At 48.0% G+C, this 19,694-nt stretch overlaps 1 protein-coding gene and 1 pseudogene across 2 annotated transcripts in view; both read right to left on the bottom strand.

Annotated features, from left to right (window-relative positions):
- Window positions 1-2,236: 2,236 nt before the first annotated feature.
- Window positions 2,237-2,680, bottom strand: LOC144097633 (transmembrane protein 60). Its single transcript, XM_077630287.1, has one exon. It carries the CDS (start codon window positions 2,678-2,680, stop codon window positions 2,237-2,239), a length of 444 nt encoding a protein of 147 aa, XP_077486413.1.
- Window positions 2,681-13,369: 10,689 nt separating this feature from the next.
- LOC144097632 (uncharacterized) overlaps window positions 13,370-19,694 on the bottom strand; it is an 11,061-nt pseudogene continuing 4,736 nt past the window's right edge. The window contains exons 2-4 of the transcript XR_013307088.1: window positions 18,651-18,871; window positions 17,284-17,587; window positions 13,370-14,075 (exon numbers count right to left, since the gene is read on the bottom strand). The product of XR_013307088.1 is annotated as an uncharacterized LOC144097632 (transcript). The remainder of the gene's footprint in view (window positions 14,076-17,283; window positions 17,588-18,650; window positions 18,872-19,694) is intronic.

Raw genomic sequence — 19,694 nt, 5'->3', positions numbered from 1 at the left:
GTTCGTTTATTTTACATATAGATGCTTTTTATCTTGTGCTTGCAGTTTGACAATTCTAGGCATAAACTGCGGTGGTGGCTTAGTAGTCCGAGCATCCACCTTGTGTGTGGGAGGAGTGGGGTTCAATTGCCAGTGTCGCTGGGTACACCACCAGTTTTCCATTCGGTACGAAATTTTCCCCCGACCTGATGCTTAACTTCCCTGTTTCTCTACAACTCTGCTTGCCCTTGCTGCTTTTCACAGGCAGTCTTTCTCCTGCTAGTTCTGTTGCACAGTGCTTCAAATCTCTCCCCATTCTGCTATGGCCACCTTTTCCTGTTTCCCACTGGCAATACCTGCCCTTTGTTTCTCGCCTGTTCTTTTACTGTAATTTTCTTTTCTTCCTCCCATTTATAGATTGCACCTCCTGCCAGCAACCAGCTAGCATTCCCAGGCCTTTGGAGCACAGCAGAAATCCTGCCTCGTTCTTTCAGTGAACGCTTTCACCGGGGCTCTTCTACCCTGCTTTGTTCACCCTTAGCACCTTTTTATTTTGTGCCTGCACTTTTAATGCGATACCATTAGAAGCCTCATGGGGCCAAAATGCGTCGTTGGTCATAAAATTCACTCATTGGCTGAAGGAAAGCGACATCACCAGACTGAAGCATTGCCATTGGCTGGAGGGGAGTGATTTCACCAGATTGGAGCATTCCCTTCTGGTAAAGGCATCAATAGCTGTTAATGATAACTTTGCCAACACAATGGATTGTGTGTCCCAGTTAACTTTTTTCTAATTAAATTTTCTTTGAAAATTTTCTTCGTGTTTCACCCCTTCATTTTTGTCTTCAACTGGTTTATGCCTGCTGTAACCATGTGTTAGGCATGGCATTTCTCCCACCTTTGTTTTTGTTGCTACTTTCTGCCATGGTAGTTCCACGCAAGGGGTGAAATGGTTCGGGAAAATGGGTTCTTTGAACGTTCCTCTTGCAGACCAAACACGTTAGCCGTGGTGTTAGCCATGATGGTGCTCCTTTGCCGAGCTGCTCTTTCATTTTTGAAATCTGAGTGTAAGTATTGCAGTGCAGTGCAACATCCCCCCGAAGACATCAAAAGCACACTAGCAGGGTGGGTTTATCTGAGGCTAGCTGAAACGCCTAGCATGTAGAATTTCTAGCAGCAAAGGAAATGCCAGCGGGCACAAAAAGCCCATAATGTAGCTTGAAAGCGTTCACCCGCGGATAAGGAATCTGACAGCCCTGCACTCTCAAGCAGGCTGTACACGCTGCCGGTGGATTTTTACACTACACTGATAAAACAGTTGTGTAAAGTTCTGACAGCTGTCAGCATTAAGTCTGCAGCTAGGAGTGGAGACCATGAAGCAGTATAGCATCTTGTGCTATACTGTTTTCTCACCTGAGCCTGTACCTGTTTCATACTTAGTGCTCGGAACAATACTGAATTCACTACGTCAATGCAGCTCGAACCATTATGCCAAGCCGTATAAAAGGTCCTATGCCACCTTGACCGCAGTGAAGTGCAACAGCAAATGCAGCAATGATGACTGCACCAATACCTCTATACGAATTTTACTTACATTCAAGTGTGAGTGAAGATAAAAATGTGACCACTCAGTAAAAAGCAGCCTTTCAAGATGACTAGAACATTCATTACATCGGTCCAAGAATATCCATAGGTCAGCACCCTGGGCGGAAAATGATGCGCTTGTCTGATTCCCTAGCACTGCCAGAGAGCTCGCGCCACGGAGCACAACGACCATGGAACGTTGCTGAGCCAACCAAGCGTCAGCGTCCACGAGCCGAGTCGCCCAGTCTTTCATGGAAATCAGCACAGTAGTCGCGTCGGTTTCACTTCGGGGGCAAACGTTCAAGCACCGTAAGCACACGCTCCAGGAGGCAAGACCAACTTTGCACATCCCATGCTGTTACTTGCGCAGAATCCAGACTCCATCCGGCGCTAATCACAAATAAAACAAACGGAGAAAGAAGACGCCGCGAGACCTGCTCGCGGTTGATTCCTGCGATTGCACGCTTCGTCATTTGCTCCGTCGCGGAGAGACCTGTCACGCCGTCACCATGCGGTCATCTGAACAAAAACTTCCCGCTTCACCATCACGAGCTCTCGGCAAGCCAGCCAGAGTTCGACGGCTGCGATCCAGCGAACTGATGAAGAGATGAATTTATAAGCCAGACATTCTGTAACTAAGGAGTTCGACGGCACCGTCTCTCCGCAGCACGGGTCAACTTTGAGATATCAGATGCACGAGCACATTGCACGAGACACCAAGCAGGAGAATCCACAGCGGCAGGGCCACGAACACCCACGGAAAGCTTGAAGTGTACTGCAGTCGCGTGCAGAGGCATATTTGAAAAGCAGACTTCAGGAGCAGGCAGCACAGAGCCCACAGCCTCCGCCGTATCTCGCGCGAGTTATCGTGTCGTCGCTTGCACGACTTCATCAGGCGTATGGTCAGATAAAGAAAAAGCTTGATGTCAAACGCCCACATGGGAACAAACACGATGAACCAATTCCAGTCCGTCTTCTCGTCCAGTCTGAGCGCAAGCAGTACGAGAAAAACGGTGAACAAAAACCACGCGAGAAGAACTTTATGAAGCACTGCCATTTTTGACCAAATCCTTAGCGATCTTGGCTTGCCTTGGTCTTCCGTTGGCTCGTCAGCCATTGCGTCAGCTAGCACATGCATAGAGCGATTGCAGCGCCAGAGCGTTCTTCCGCCATGCATACAACATTACAATCATGCAAAAAATGGTCCGCAACCACTAATCTTCACCTGAAAGTGAAGCTACCAGAAGTAAGCGGCCTCGACCCATAAGTCAGCCTTTGGAAGTGCACGAAATCGGACCTCAGCACGGTTTTTCAGTTTCAGTTTTTGTTTTCCTCTTAGCATTTCGTCTTTTCCCTGTTCTTTTCTTTTTTCCACGACAGTGCCTACCTGTTGCGCCGTCAGCTGTACGAGGAGACCAGCTAAGTCTTCGGGAAAGACGTTTCAAAAATAAGGGTCATTTATATTGCAATGGGACGACACTAGCAAACGACAGAACGTCGCTACACAAAGCACGTACGGAGCCTCGTCTGCTCAACCCTTCCGTTGTCTTCCCGTGTCTTCTGTGTCTTCCCGTTGCGCCAGCGTCGCCAACTCTGCTCTTTATTGCGATGTACTTACGTACGTTCCCGCGCTCTAAGCCCAAGTTATGCCATAAATTGGCGATAAATTTAAGAAAGAATAGGCGGAAACCTTCACCAGGTAGCCGACTTTTCAACGACCACTTTACCGAATTATGACCGAACCGGATCGAGGGCGTGGCTACCAAGACTACTATCTGGCGAGGTGTCGACGGTGTTCTACTGGTTCACATTAGCGCCCCCAAAAGGTATAGTAATGTTTTTTCTTTCGACAGAGTGTATCAAGTACTGTTTTTTACTGTACCATATTATGCTTGAATGGGTTTTAATTCGTGATGCTTGGTGCCGTTGACTTCTAAGCGCGATTGTCACGCGCTCTGCAGCATTCGTCTTTCTCGTCGGTCGTTTCTTTCGGACAGTGCAGCTGAAACTTGGCTGTGCTATTGAGTTAGGTTAAAAGCAAGTCTGAAAGGTGAATGACATCCTAAAGCGATAAACATCACCCGCCATCGATGCAACGCAACATCGGACGCCTGCAACTCGAAACTGAAACTGCAGTTTGCCTTTTCTTTGCTAGCTACGCGAAAATTCAGCTTTAAAGTGACCTAGCGCCATCCTCATTCCACTATTGCTCCCATAGAGTTTAAATATTACACTGATTGCTCCTTTACGCTCGGAAGACAAGAACCAGATAAGAACGTTGTGTTTTATGCACGCACCCCTTTGCCGCGGCAGGGTGAGACTTGCATGCCTGTTTTCTTCGATTTCTTTGAAATTACAGGTTTCTCCAAGCAATGCTCACATTTCTTGCGTTCAGCTTGCTTATTTCTTTGATATACCTGCATACATTACACGAGAATAACGCAAAAAAAAAAAAACTAAGAACGAAAGGGCAAAAGACGCGACTTTTTTCATAGAAATACGACACACAGCAGACACCGGACTTCTGGAACATGCTGCCCAACTTTCGGTGGCTTCACTAGCGCTCGCTTCAGAAAGCGGGAATGCGGCATCCAGCCACCGAGTGGAGATCAGTGTCTGCAACACTGCTCTGGATCGAAGAAAACTGCCGACGGAAAGCACACGCTTTTTTATGTGTCAAACTGCAGACAGATAAGCGATCGAGTTTAGCTGTGGCACTGGGGGACGAGCAACGTTCTTCCCAAAAATTTCACTAAATACAAGAACCTTAATGCCGGTTCTTGCACGCTTCAGCATAAGCCACGCATGTACTTTACTTTTTAAATACAAAATTAATGCCAGGCCTGTAGAGTTCAGGTAAACGGCCATTTTTTATTTATTAATTTCTTTTGAAAAATGAGGTGACTCATCGAATTGTCAGGATGTAGTTTTTTCTTGCAATGAGCTGATGGTTTTAGCAAAACAGACAACTATTTTTTAAAGTACACAACTTTGGTATACGATTGCGCAACAAAATGGACTGTACCGTATTGGTACCTAGTCAGAGTTTGTTTTTATTATTTCCAGAAACTGCCTGTGGCATAAGATGGGCCAGTCAGTTAGTATGCTGTGGAAGGTCGTGTAGGCTATTTTCACCCATAAAACTGAGCAGGCTCCGCCTCTTAGTGTTATCAGTCAGCCACAGGGTGAAGTCTTCCTCCCTGGCAGCCGTTAGACCAACTTCCCGTCGCCATCTTGTTCTTGAAGCTCTTGTTCCGGGGCACATCCACAGCAGGTGGCTACCATACCCGTCGGCGATGGGCGTGGAACATTTAGGACATGTGCCAGGGACTGTTCCTTATTGAGAGCCCCATCGGCACGTCACCGACGGGGTAAGGGCCGCCCCAGCCCTAATCCTTCTAAGGAACACTTCCTCCAACATTGCTCTGAGGGAGGGGGGTAAGTGCTTGGGGGAATCAGGACACTGTACTTCTCCTAAAAGGGGTGGAGACACCAAATTTTCGGCTGGCACGTTCTTTGTTTAAAACGTTGCGGTAATGCCCCGGGACGCGTGATACACGATTCGCGATTTATATACGCGTTGTAAATAACTTGTTACGTTATTTCTATTGAGCGATTTCGGTTTCGGTTTCTGAGCACCAGGGTGTGCTTTGACGTCACAACCAGGGAAGAACAGCAACCCTGGTCACGTGCGCCGCAAAAGTAGGGACACACGGACTGCTGCGTCGTCTGCTCTCGTACACACGCTGTGCATAGCAGCGCCTTTGGAATACCGGCAGGTTTGGTCGGTACCACATAAAAGTCAAGCGAACGAGGGACGAATTTGTGAGTTTTGAAACCAAGCGGCTCGCTTGGGCCGATCTCAGTCGGCATACCGCGTATGCCAACATAGTTTCTGCGTTGTATTAAGGCGTGAACCTTGCTTGCCCCATTGAGCGAAAACCTGTGTTTATACCTTTTCTTCCTATTTTCCTCCCCAGCCCTGCGCTATAGCAGTTCAGGTGAATTCGCTGGTCTTTTGTGGTGGTATTTTCTTTTCCTTTCATTAAACACGCACTATCCCAAGCAGAGCCTATAGCCGCTACAGTAGTCGCTGGCCCTTCAAACAAGATTATCAATGCGACGTCGCTACATTTTTGACGAGAAAAAGTGCTAACATGTCGTAAAAGTTTATAGTTGGCCCGTGCGTTCGTTACAATGCCGCCTTTTTATTTATTAATTTTTTGGGTGGCGGGGGGGGGGGGGGGGGGGGTTGACATGTTCTGTCAGCGCGGTGTCACGGGGCATGAGAGGCGCTCTTCGGTCTCCGTGCTTGCTGGAAGCGTGAGTTTTTCTACTTCGGAAACGAGTTTACGGGCGCCTCCTCGAGCGTTCGTTTTAACCCAGGGGTGCGGTCACGGTTGTTCGTTTTATCCGAAACGCAGTGCCATAGCCATAATACATATTCTGACGGTAACACCGACCTCGTTCGCTATAAGTGATTGTTCGTTATAACTGTAGGCGTTATAAATGGGCTCGACTGTGGGCGTTATGAGCGGGCACAACAGGCATTCCCGAACTATACTTCACCGGGCTTCTCCCCCAGGTGACAGTGCAGAGTGTAAGGACTTAGTTGTCTGAATGTCATATGCCGACCGTTTGGCACACTTTAGAAAAGTTGGGCAAACGTGCCCCACGTCACACAAAGCACTAGGACGACAGACAAGCACTTTCCCTACACCATCTAAACTGTGGTACCGGATGCTACACACCCCGCTGTGCACCCATTGTGGAGAGGCAGCTGACTTGTACCGCATGGTCGGAGCACGCCAGTTCAATCTCTGCCTAGACCCCATACCCAACCCCTCGAAAGAGCAATGAGATGCTCAGCGCGATGACCTTGAACGCCAGCAAGGACTGGTAGCGGTGGCCAACGCGGCGACCACGACCAATCGACTGCCGCACTCGTCCACGCAACAAACTTTTCAGTCATATCTCGCTCTATTAAACGGTTTTCAATTCAAGGGCACGGGCGTGTAGATCTGAAAACTCTTGCGACAGATGGTATAGCTGCGACTACGGCGGTCCCTAATTTAAAAATTTAAAAGAAATGTATCTCTTTTGTTCACTTAACTAGTGTTTCATGCTTCGAGCGATATTTTTTTAGCTCAAATGCTGGTGCACATTGGCAGTTTCGGCATAAGGTTCTACCGTATTTGTGATTTATCGGATCGTATTTTACAGAAGACAATTCACTGCACAAGCATTCGTTTTTGTGCGGCACATGAACTTCTTCGTTTTGTATATCTGCTTATTTTTATAAACAGTATAGAAGTGGAAGGTGCACTAAAGAACTATCAGCGGAATTAAACATTGTTATTTTTTTCTCGCGTACATTACCATATCGTGCATAGCACTGAATTCCGTGTCCATGTAGGCCCTACCTGCCTTTGTGCACTGCGAAACATACATTCAACGTTTCGGCACCCTTTTTAAACACACAGAGCCTTGGCGCAGTGCGCCGTTAACGTGGGTATACCGCTTGATACATTGATTCCAATAAAGCGTGCGGTTTTTCCTCTTGCTTCGGAACGTAGTTATCATACTTATCTTCAAACTAAGCCAAGTCATGAATAACAAGCACTAAACAGGCTTAGAGTCATTAGTTAAATGAAAACACCTCAATGGAACTGGCGCAAGGTATACCCTCTAATTTTTGTGCGATGTGTTAAGCTTTGGGTATCAGAAAACTACGTTTTGCTACAAAACGCATTTTCGGGTAGAAATCAATTATTAACCCGAGTTTTAAGAAATCTGTTCGGAGTCCGGGAATCGGGAAAAATGTAGTTTTGTCGGAGAACGAAGGGCCCTAAGTATGTATAATGTTGACGCTAATACACACGTTCTTGACGTCAGTTGCATGTAATCTTCTATGGACGGAGCAAACACAAATATCGCACTACCTCTCAGCATATGAGTGCGCCTCACTTCTGCACGTCTTTCTTAAAAACTGTGGAGCGATTTATTTAATTACTGCTCTCTTCTAAAAGGCGTATCGTATTTAAAATTCGAAGGATATCTTGCTTGCCGGCCTATACACTCTTAATCTCGGTTCCACATAAACTTTCGTGGTTCCACATAAGTTCCTGTTAAAACCTCTGTTCCATTTATTTTACCGGAAACGAGGCTCGTTTCGGCTTTTTTAAGTGGGACACACTTTTACAGCTCCTTTCTCTCCGTTATAAGTGGAGCTTATGTGTAACACGTTTATATATATATTACTGGAATAGCCAGCTTGTCGGTTTTTTTTTTAAACCGTTATGCGGAACACATTTTCCAGTTACTTCATGGCGCGTTCCTGATAGCCACTGCAGAAACTGGGGGCGCGTATCTGCCGGACGATTTGAGTAGATGCTTTTGCACAAGGTGAACCATATGAGATGCCCGACGAGGATGTCTGTGGTCCTCGAATCCTGGATGCTCACCAAACGTGCTTTTCTGTTGGAGGACATTTGAACTTTTATAAGCGGCCATTATATGTCCGTAGTTGATTGGAAAGCTCGCAATACATTTTTAGTACTTGGACCAAAGGCGTGATTTCGGGCGCCCTATAGGACATGCAGGACAGCTATGTTTGCCAGTTCTCTCGAACACGAGTGGCTGTCTCACAGATATATTGTGCACATTTGTCAGTTGCCCAAAACACATGTTACACAACGCGAATATGTTCGTTAGCAGGGCCGGATTAAGAAAAATGGGGGCCCTGGGCTAATGCGCATACAGGCCCCCTTCCCCTTTACTGCACCCTCCCCCCTCCATGTCGCCTGTTACGCTGCTGGAAATATGCCGTTTCATTTTAATTCCACCAAATTAAAAAGAACGAAGTGCGATAAACGGGATGATTATTATTATTATTATTATTATTATTATTATTATTATTATTATTATTATTATTATTATTATTATTATTATTATTATTATTATAAGGAAAACAACAAAACTTGCTTGAAACGCGTGCTGTTGTAAACACCAACACATATGTTCACTTTGTGTTTAATCTGCATTCTGTTTTCAGCAAAAGCTAGGCTTTAAGGAAAAGTTTAGTGCACTCAAGACGAACAAAAACGTAGAAAAGACAACACAGCTCAGATGTCGATCCTTCTGAAGCTAGGCTTTGTTTGCATCACTAAGTTTACTCCCGTGAGGAAACGCATGGTTGTGTCCAAAACATTCTTTATTAAAATTCAAGCATCAGACTGCAGTAATCGTTGTACACGTTACTCTATAAACACACACACACACACACACACACACACACACACACACACACACACACACACCACACACACACACCACACACACACACACACACACATATATATATATATATATATATATATATATTAAGGAAGCCAACAGTCACCGAAACCAAGGTGCATAGAGGAATGTTTTCTATTTTTTTTTAATTTCTAATGCCAATCAATTGGTTTTAAAAAAATAACTTATAAACCAGCAGAAAAAAACAACCATGCCGCCGGTGGGATCCGAACCCACGACCTCCGAATATCGCGTCCGGTGTTCAGATATAGTCTGTTCGAAGGATAGATCGCGGAGGAGGTCACTTTCAATGGACAAGATAGCAAGGGAGTTCACCTTGTCGTCAAGGGGGTCCGAACGAAGGTGATTTTTTATCAGTGACAACTTGGAAAACGATCGTTCGGTCTCAGTTTGCCACGGGTGTGCTTAAGTACATTCGCAAAGCAATAGAAAAGTTCGGAAACACTTCAATAAGCTTTCTTTCGTGCAACAACTTCATTATTCCCAGGGCACTCGTGTCCTGGCACACAGAGTTGCGCAGAAAGTTCCCAAACTGAAGGATTTCAGCGGAAAATGCTGGCTCCAAATAATTTTTGTAGGTTTTTCACCAACTTCTCAGCCTGCTGTGCCAGAGAGGCCTCGCTCCCAACTTCTGTCAGCAATTTTAAGAATCCGAATATTTCGCAGATTTCAGTGTAGGCAGCCTTTCGCACTCGCAAAGCAGAGCCTAGACTGTCAAGTACAACACTGTAGGTCTCTACGATAAAATTTTTTCTACCTTGTAGCGCACTATCGCTTTTTCCGTCCGGGTGCTTACTCAAAACGATGCGTTTGCCCTCAACCTGATAACATTGATCGGTACTCAGCGTGCGTGCTCTCTCTTCGAATGTATCAAAGAGAGGTCGCAAAGAATTAACAAGGCCTTCTAGAAATCTCAGCAGGTCTACAGCAGTTGAAATGTCTAGGCCTGGTTTCTGGAGTGCTACGCTCGTTTTGTCAAAGCGCTCCAAGATTTCACTCCAGAAAATCGCCATGAATGCAGTCTTTAGTTTTGTCATTTTCTTGAAGAAAGAGTGTGCTTCGTTCCTAGTGTTACCTTTTTCTTCCTCGTTCTTTGATATAACTTCAAGGCAACACAAGACTGCATTGAAATTTTTCAGAATGGCCTTACATGATTCAGCGTTTCTTGACCACCTGGTCTCAGAGAGACGTTTTCTAAACAAGCTTGCTGGCCAGTTCCGCCCATGCTGTTCAAAAGATACCTCCATCACTTAGGTGAGGTAGCAAAGAACACATAACAGTCTCTGAATTACAGTGAAAAATTTGACTGCCTCAAAGCAATTGTCAACGCTACACGCACCAACTAAGTTCAGTGAATTACCAGCACACGGGCCGTAGACTGCCAATTCGTTCAGGTGTTTGATTTGAGCTGCAGTCCTTTGTATTTTCCTGACATATTACTCGCATTATCATAAGCTTGGCCCCTACAATCATCAATTGAGATGCCAATGGTCGTTAAGAGGGACATCACGGTATCGAAAAGATACAAGCCGGTATGCGATTCGATTGGAACAAATGCAAGAAAGCGTTCGTACACTTTCCCATTTAAATATTATCGTAAAACAACTGACAGCTGATCAACGTGAGTAAGGTCTGGAGTCCAATCAACCATTAAAGAGAAGTATTTTGCGCGTTTCACTTCGTCAACGAGACGTTTTCCTTGACAGCCTTTGCCATATGCTCGATAAATTCATCACAAATGTTTTTGGCAGATACGATGGGTGACCTTTTCCTTTGTTCCCGTAGCGTTTGATGTGCTGCTCTAGAAAGGAATCAAACTTGGCAATGGCCTCAAGCACTCCCATATAATTGCCATTTCTCGGTGAACCAAAAATCTCCGCACTGCCCCTAAACGCTAGGTTGCGCTCAGCTAGAAGCTTAACTACAACGACTACGCGCTTCAACACCTCTGTCCAGCAAGCGGTCTCAGTGACAAGATGCTTAACCAGCTCCTTGTCAGTTGTGCTGCTCGAGTTAGAGCGGGCGGGCCATATGCATGCTGCCACGCAGTTTCGGTGCTCGGCGCTATTTTCTTGTGCGCAAACCTTTTCTTCTGCTGTTTTCCAATCAGAAAAGTCGTGCGTGGTGAAATCACTGGGGTTGCTTGAAATCGAAAATATCTTGCACATGAAACAGTAAACGGAACCTTTGGACTCCGAGTACTTTAACCAGTGTCGCTCGTACGCCTCCCCATTTACAGCCTTTCGCACGAAAAGATGAGGTGACATGTAGCGTTTCTGAGTTTTGTATTGCCTTTCGGAAGACAGAAAATTTTCTGCCCGATTTTGAAAATACAATGGACCTTTCTTAAGGCATACACTCTGAAAGCTGCCAGTTAATAAAGTCCAGCCACTTAGCAGGGTGACTTCGGAGAATCTCGCAACGTACCTCTTGCTGTGGGGGTGTCCGTACTTCTCTGCTGCCGCAACGAGAAACCGTCTCATTCGTCCTCTCGAGGCACACTTTGTGGGTGGGAACATGATTATTTGAAGCCAAACTAACACGAAACAAGTGAGTCGGTTCTTGGAGTGTTGTTTCCTGGCGCTCGTCAGTAGAAGGAGGCTCATCGGGGAGGTTTGGCACCTGTTGATCAGCAGTAGTAGAAGTCGAGCGTGGCGTACCGGACACCTGGAGCTCTGTGGCAGGGACCCGGCCGAGTAGCACAGACGTTGCTGACTCATGAACAGGACAGGGCTCGGTTAGCGTCGGTTGCTCAGAAATATGGACGACCGAGGGTGGCACCGTTTTCACAGGATCCAGACAACCGAGATGAGTCAAACCTTGCTTCTTGCCAGTTGGCAAGTCCTCCACAGATGCACAGTCGGTACTATTGGGAGTTTGACACGGACTCTGGGTAGAGCGATCATACTGCTCCGCGGAAGCAGCATTCAGAAGGTACTTTGTCATCTTTGGTAGCTTCTTTTCCCGCTCTTCTCTTTCTAACTTCGCCTTTCGTTTAGACGCACCACTTTGATGCTTCCGACCGGGCATTTTCGCATGAATGGATGCTAATTGTTCACCGCACCGGGCACTTCGTCAGTCCGACGCGACCGCAGGTGTCCAAAGGTGGCCGTCCCGATGACTGGCGCACGCTGCCTGGATGGTCCGTGGCTGGCCGAGAGTGGTGCGTCCCCCGGGAGCTCTCTCGGCGGACGGGCTTATGCAAGCTTAACCGGGGGCTCGTGGCTGAATCGCAGCCCGCGATCAACTTCCTTTCATAGACGCGCGCCGCGTCTGTCTGTTACTTGCGCCAAAGCAGGCGTTCACATACGTATTGAGTTCCTAGTACAAATTCCCTCCTTTTCTGTACAAACTCACTCCTTCTCCAGTTCCGGTCTCGTCTTCCTATTGGCTAGGAGCAATCGTCTGTTCTGGGAGGTTCTTTCGCCCCGTCGACGCCGAACGCGAGAACGAAGGTCAGAGGGCGACTCCTAGCGCGGACGAAGTTACGCGCCCTCTGTCGCCTCTGAGCCATCTTTTTCTGTTTCTTTCTGGAAAGTTCGGCGGCCAGTCTGACCTACTTTTTCCGTCGAGCGCGCGCGAGGGGTGTGCAGCCGCTAGGCAGGAATGGGCCCTGAAGACAGGCCTTTGTGTCCAGCTCTCCAACTTCCCCCTTCACTCTTCCACAACCCTAGCCCGAACAGTGAACATTCCATGCCCCACGGCACGCTGACAAAAGCACGTGTGACGTCTGCTTTCCTTTCCTGCTTAGACTCTGCCATCAGACTCATCATCGTCTGCTATCGAACTCATCCTCCGCCGCCCAAATTACCATCACGATAAAGAAAAGTCGAATGGGAGGCACTGTTGGGTACTGCAGCACACCCTTTCTATGAGAAGGACAGCGGCGGAACTATTTGAGTGGTGGAGGGTGGCGTGGTGGGGACGAGGGGCAAGGGAGATTTAGGTCCTCATCCCACATTACATGTTTTAGGTGTTTCCCCTTTGCCCCTCAACTCCAGACAGCACTGGACAGACGGACTGACAGGAAACCACGAAAACTCTCCCAAGCAAACGCACCTCGCTTCGTAAGGAAGAGGGCCCCGCCGGGGTGGCGGGGGTTTCTTGTTTTTGCAGCTCAACAAGCTCTCCCCAAATGATCAGGCTAAATGCATGCTGTTACATAAGGCGGGGGGCCCCGTCTGCTCGTTCTGGTTTTCTCGCTTCATACATGTCGCTCGAAGTTCCGTTGCCCATGCATGGTTCCATATACTAAGCAGGTTTGAATAAATGGGCCCCCTTCTCCTACTGTCCGAGGTGAGGCCCTGGGCTGCAGCCCCCTTAGCCCCCCCCCCCCCCCTTAATCCAGCGCTGTTCGTTAGTTGTGATGCCTGAAGCAGGCAAAAATTATTAAGCGAATCCATATGCCCCAAATTTTGTGCGCCTTGTTTTGCAGCAGGGAGAAAAAACGGACGAACGCTCAATAAGTCGAGAGAAATGCACACAGAAAGAAAGTGAAGAACCAAGTTTATTCATATTATTTTCAAGAAACAAACAGCAATAATGGTAGCTGTCGCGCAAAGAAGGTACGCAGAGAAATAAAAACTCACTCGCCTGTTCAAACTTCTTCCACTATTAGCACTTACGGAATGCCCTCAGTCACCCATGACACAGCTTATCGACGTGTCGGCATATTATGTTCGCGCCTTTTCTACGGCCTTAGCTTTTTACCAGGCCACACAACGTATGCACGCACGTACACATACACACACACAAAAACGACTTTGCAAGACTCCTGCAGAAGTCAACCTCTCCACCCTGAAAAGTGTTAATACCTCAGCGACGACATACCCTGTTCGCGTTCAAATATGAGCAAAGAGGTCAGGTGTGTCACGGAAGCTTTTATTGGCATCTCGCACCATCCGAGCCCGACCGTGCGCACTCGTTCGCGGTATACAGATCCGTTGCAAGTCCTGCACAAGGAAGATGCGCATACCGGCCAGCTTGTTTCCACCACGCGCTCGCTCGACGTTCAAATCGATCGTGGTTGCATGCCGCCAGCGTAGGAGTTCGTTTCAGGTAATCACGCCTTGGAGAAGGGGTACCTGAACGGCTGCTGTACCTGTCCGGCCCCCGCGGGGTAGAAGGCGGTTTGGGCTCCAGAGGCGCCTACTGGTCTCGGTAGGCCCCCGCCGTGAACCTTCGGTGCGGTGGACCTGCATGCAAGCACGGAAGCCCAGTGATATCCATGGGCAGCATTACTGGGCATACCTCTGGGTGACTTTCTGCAGGTGTCTCCATACGAATTTAATAATAATTGGTTTTTTGGTAAAGGAAATGGCGCAGTATCTGTCTCATATATAGTTGGACACCTGAACCGCGCCTTAAGGGAAGGGATAAAGGAGGGAGTGAAAGAAGAAAGGAAGAAAGATGTGCCCGTAGTGTAGGGCTCCGGAATAATTTCGACCACCTAGGGATCTTTAACGGGCACTGACATCGCACAGCACAACGGGCGCCTTCGCGTTTTGCCTCCATAAAAACGCAGCCGCCGCGGTCGGGTTCGAGCCCGGGAACTCCGGATCAGTAGCCGAGCGCCCTAACCACTGAGCCACCGCGGCGGGTCCATACGAATTTAAGGGTTCAGATTTCTGGGAAAATGATCAGCTGTGTATCCTTTTCACGAGTCTCGGGTCACGTGGTGTTTGGCTATGGAGAGAGCGCACGGAAATTCCAACCTCAAATATTTCCACCTCTGCAAGCAGCTGTTGGTAGGTGTCTCCAACAGCCCGATGTCAAATATGGCAGCTCCTTTCGTTCTGTTTGTTTGAGTGCTGACAGCGAACGTTAGTTCTCAAGGCTTTCCAGGCGTTTTTCTTATTTCTGAGAAAATTATGCCTGCTCAACAGGCCATGACTTTGCCGCAGACCTGTCATCACTTGTGATACTTCCTTTTTATTAACTCCCTGCTCCTTTCTTATTCCATCATAAGCCCCTTCTTTCCTTTCCCCTAGTGCAGGGCGGCCAACCGAAACCTTCTGGTTAAACTTCCTGCATTTCCCTCTCCCTCTCTCTCTTTCCTGTATTTCCAGGGAAACGAAGGATTATTAAAGACGCTAATACATAAAAAAAACCAATGGACAGAACAAACTGAGTAAAGTGTAAACAAAGATACCAAAGTAAGCTACCCGCCTCGGTGGCTCAGTGGTTAGGGCGCTCGACTACTGATCCGGAGTTCCCGGGTTCGAACCCGACCGCGGCGGCTTGCGTTTTTATGGAGGAAAAACGCTAAGGCGCCCGTGTGCTGTGCGATGTCAGTGCACGTTAAAGATCCCCAGGTGGTCGAAATTATGCCGGAGCCCTCCACTACGGCACCTATTTCTCTTTCTTCTTTCACTCCCTCCTTCATCCCTTTCCTTACGGCGCGGTTCAGGTGTCCAACGATATATGAGACAGATACTGCGCCATTTCCTTTCCCAAAAACCAATTAATAAAAAAGATACCAAAGTAAATTATGAGCTGAAAGTTTTAAATGCCCCCGAATCTGAGAATTTTCGTGAGGTTTTTGTAAGGAAAAAAACGACCGGCTTTGAGCTACGCAGCGGCCAGACCGATAGCTGTAAAAACTCCAAAGCAACTTAAATTCTCAAGATAACTCAAGGTGGACACACACCAGCAAGATATGTGCTCGGCGTGTACGAACGTTTGTAAATGCCAATAAAACGACGGTGGTGCGAGTAAATTGCGGATGGCACTTTTCACCGCCGAAATTCACAGTGCTGCAGACAGCACTAGCCTCGATGGACAGAGCGCTGGAGACATTCGCATGCAGACGTACTCGGGTCGTGCATACGGATGTTGGGGGGGGGGGGGGGGGGGGGGGGGCATTCGATGATGGGGAGCATGGGATGATGCAACAGATCGGTTCTCCAATACGATTCTCTGAGAATCTACCAACGACAACGCGAGCCAGCACCAGCAGGGCAACAGTGGCTAGAGAGATAGCGTTTAGTGGAACTATCGGTTGACAAGAATCGAGTTCATTTTTTTCCCTCACTGACTGGACGGGCAGCTAGTGCATGACCTGCGCAGCATTCCACACCCTTACTTCTGTGTACGCTCGTGGACTGTCCACGAAAAACGCCTTTTCAAATAGGCACTCAGTAATTGTCCAAGGCCATCACTTTGAGCCGTTTATCGAATGCTTTGCCGCTAGACCGCTGTTCGCGTTAGGCAGCAGCAATGGAGCTTTGAGATTTATCTCGAGTTGCAAGAGCGCGTAATGGAAAGGTCGTCAGCAGCTTAAACGAACCCCACAGTTAAATATGCCAACAAGCACGAAAAAAAATGAAACATATCCAGCGGCAACTGAGGCATAAGCGCATAAATGGCCGTACGAAAAAGGCCTTGGTTGAGTCACTACAATAAGCTCGAACAATTTAGAAGAGCCGAGGAACTTGATCGTGCTGCGAAAACTACGTGATAGCGCACGTGACGGAAGCTCACGCGAGCAGCCCGCCTCTGCTTTGTCCCTGTACCCGAAGACAATGGATTTCCCGAGCGCCGTCGAAACGAACGCCGCTATTCATAAAGTGCCTTCTCCTCTAACAGCAGTTCTCGATTCTGAGACTAAACAAGGGCACATCGTGACCACCGGTTAGCTCGGTGAGCCCTCAGATTTTCGCGACGCTCAAGCGGCCATGTCCACGGATGTACCGAGGTAACGGGCACTCTTTTCGCATGTCCTCCAGCCAATCGATAACATTAAATGACGTTATATCGAACGCCATGTTGTTGGGCCAGGGCCCCGGTGAAAAGTTGTGCACCTATCTAAACCAATTATCGTCACTGCTGCGATGTGCACTGTGGAAGCTAAAGCCGATCCTCCACCACGGTGCCCGTAATGTCACGTGCAAGCCATCTATGAGTCGCTTCCATTATTTTCTCATCCTCCCTGTCCACACGTATACAGGAGATGCACCAGTTCACTTACAGAATTACAAGCTACGGTGTTTCAAGCTCGGGGTTTCGTGCAAAACTAACATATAAGGCACATTGTGGTCCACACATTGCCGCCTACATAAAAGACACCATGCATCCGGACAATACGCTATACTGACGGGACCAAACCGGGCTGATTTCTACCACGCTACATAGCGTCCTGGATACTGGTGAAGAAAGAAACTAAAGAGGTAAGAAGGCAGGGGGGACCCCCAAACAGAAGAGGATCCGATCGTCTGTGTTTCACCGGGGGAAGTGGAGGCGGCAATGGCAACGACTCTCACGTCGCATAATAGCCAGGTGTCAGCTTTTTCTTCCAGACGTATATGGTGCCGTCAGCGGATTTTACCTCCTGTCACAGTCCCACAACGACAGCCAAAACAAACCCTGCGATTGTTCTTTCTTTGTCTCTGCCAAGTCTCTCACCTCCAGACGACGTCGGCGGGCGACTCGTCGGCGGTGCCATGTTCATTGGTGTCGACGGTGGCCCTGAAGCCGTGCCTCGTCGGCAACGTAGCTCACTCGGCGACGGGAGCCCTCAGCCGTGGTGATTGTGTAGAAGCCAGTGACGCGACCCTGCGGCGTCACCGGACTCGCTGCGGGTGCTCGAGCCGTCGGCGCCAATCGCGTCGTACGCGAAGCTGTACGGCGACCAGCCAGGGGACCCGGCACCGCTCCGCCGCCGGTCACCACCGGCACCAGCACTGGCCTTGGGCAGCACTTGCGGAGCCTGCGTACGGGCGAGGAAATTGATTGATTAATTAATTGATTGATTGATTGATTGATTGATTGATTGGACAACTTTTATTGCCATCAGAAAAGACGTTTGCCCCCGCCCCTGGCATGTAGGCCTGGAAGACGAGGAGTTGCGCGTCCGCGGTTAGAGGCTGGCTGGCAGTCCTTTACCGGTAGCGGCCTCTTCCGCCAGATGGATCCGTACTGCGACGTCACGAACGTCTTGGTATAAATGCGCCATCTTCCCATCTCACTTCACCTCGTCCTTACCCCCAACCGACAGCTTCTTCTCAAGACGAGGAGCCTTTGCAATCCTTACCAATTACAAGTACTCTTGTCTCGTCGCAGCGCTGAGGTGTCTCAACCACGCCTTGTTCAAGTTAATGCCAATATTTTTTTAGGAAAGGAAAGGCGCAGTAATTGTCTCAGCCTCCATGGACAGCTCAGCTATGCCGTTAGGGAAGGGTCGAGGAAGGGAGCGAAAGGAAGCAGACAAAGAGGTGGCGTTGCAGGGACTTCGGATGGACTTACAGTGTCCCTGGGATTTCTCAACGTGCCGTGGCATCCACTGCACAGTGTGCACCTTTTTCTTTTTTTTTAAATAGCACGTCTAGTTTACATTAGGCGGCCTAATGTGAGTAGGAGCACAGCCCACACCTGAAAGCTAATTTTCTTCACTTCCGGGTCGAATCTGGGGAACAGCTTAAAATATATCGCCAATTGAAGGTCGAACTTGAAAGGTGCGAGCAATGGTTGCGTATATCCCTATAGTTTGCATTACGCGGTGCAAAGGTCTCCGCCACTTCGTCTCAGGCCCTGGGATGGTGCACAGTCCAGAAGAGTGCTCAAGGTTGTGTATTTTGTTTTTTCTGTGAACTTATTTGTGTGCCACAGAATAAGACTGCGAAACTGCGCACTGGCATGCGCTCGCTTCTCTGATCGAGGAATAATGCTGTCTCAAGCTTCCACTTGGCTGCGCGGTTTTTGGGAGATGAATTATGGAGTTGATTTACAGAAGCTCGTAGTGAGGAAGCGAGTGGCCATCGGCATATACTCACGAATCGCTGCTGTCCCAGGGGAAACTGCGGGAACTGGCAGGAGGCCCAATGGACAATGCACACCGCGATGACAGCCACCTTCGAAAAACAAATGCGAAGAAACGTTTGCCCACTACGCACTAGATATGCGTAGGCACCTCCTACCGCCGTATTTCCTCCGTATAACGAGCAGATACAGCGAGATACGCAAATCACGATGTAACGACTGGTATGCAACTTCGCTGCGATCAAAGGCACAGAAATTCAGAGGTGTGCGGACTATCTCTAGAGGTTAGCTAAGCAAGTGTGTGATTGCGAATGCATTGACGAAAGATTTCTCGGGTACGCTGCATTTATTTTAAGGGATTTAGATTTTTTTTTGTGGTTCTGAAAACTAACACATGCTATAAGTGCGCTTTAATAACGGGGCACGAGTACTACCTTCTGGGTCCTAATCCACGCAGTGGGCATCGACATCTTTGTATCGCTCGGGTATAAATTTGCTGCAGAAGGATGAAAAGTGTAGTGTGTGTAATTCAGCCCATGCAGTCAACAAGATCAGACGAGGCCCGCAGTGGATATAACACTGCTGCCGACATATAGAGAGCGAGCTAAGTGCAGTGCAGGGCATTGCAGTGAAAAGGTTATTACATCACAGCATTTGTAAGGCTTTACATTCAACGTACTTACTCAACATTCAACACAACATTCAACATTCCTCAAAAACACGTTGCCACTTGAAGAGAGAGACATTCGTCATTTGCTTTGCATTAACCCATATATGCCTAAACTTTAGGAAATGAAAAAACTTTTTGATATAACAATGTTTATTTCACATCAGAATTCAGAACCATCCTTTATTCATATAAATATTTTTTCTCGACAGCGACTTTTGAGCTGTCCTAGAATGCATGATAATAGGCAAATTTACTACCTGTTGCATCTAGAAAAGCCTGGTACATACGATGTCAACACTAATGCCATATTGCTCATCATGCATGGTGGGTTTCTACGACAAAGCGCAAATCTTGTTTGCTTTTCTTGCGTAGTCACAATTTATTCGAC

This window comes from Amblyomma americanum, chromosome 7, assembly GCF_052857255.1.
Source record: "Amblyomma americanum isolate KBUSLIRL-KWMA chromosome 7, ASM5285725v1, whole genome shotgun sequence".
Lineage (NCBI taxonomy): Eukaryota > Metazoa > Arthropoda > Arachnida > Ixodida > Ixodidae > Amblyomma > Amblyomma americanum.
The sequence above is the reverse complement of the archived record's forward strand: the minus strand, read 5'-3'. Positions and strand labels throughout refer to the sequence as shown.

What these genes read in the sequence shown, in the direction of transcription:
- LOC144097633 (XM_077630287.1), bottom strand. Translation starts at nt 2,680, where the DNA reads ATGGCTGACGAGCCAACGGAAGACCAAGGCAAGCCAAGATCGCTAAGG.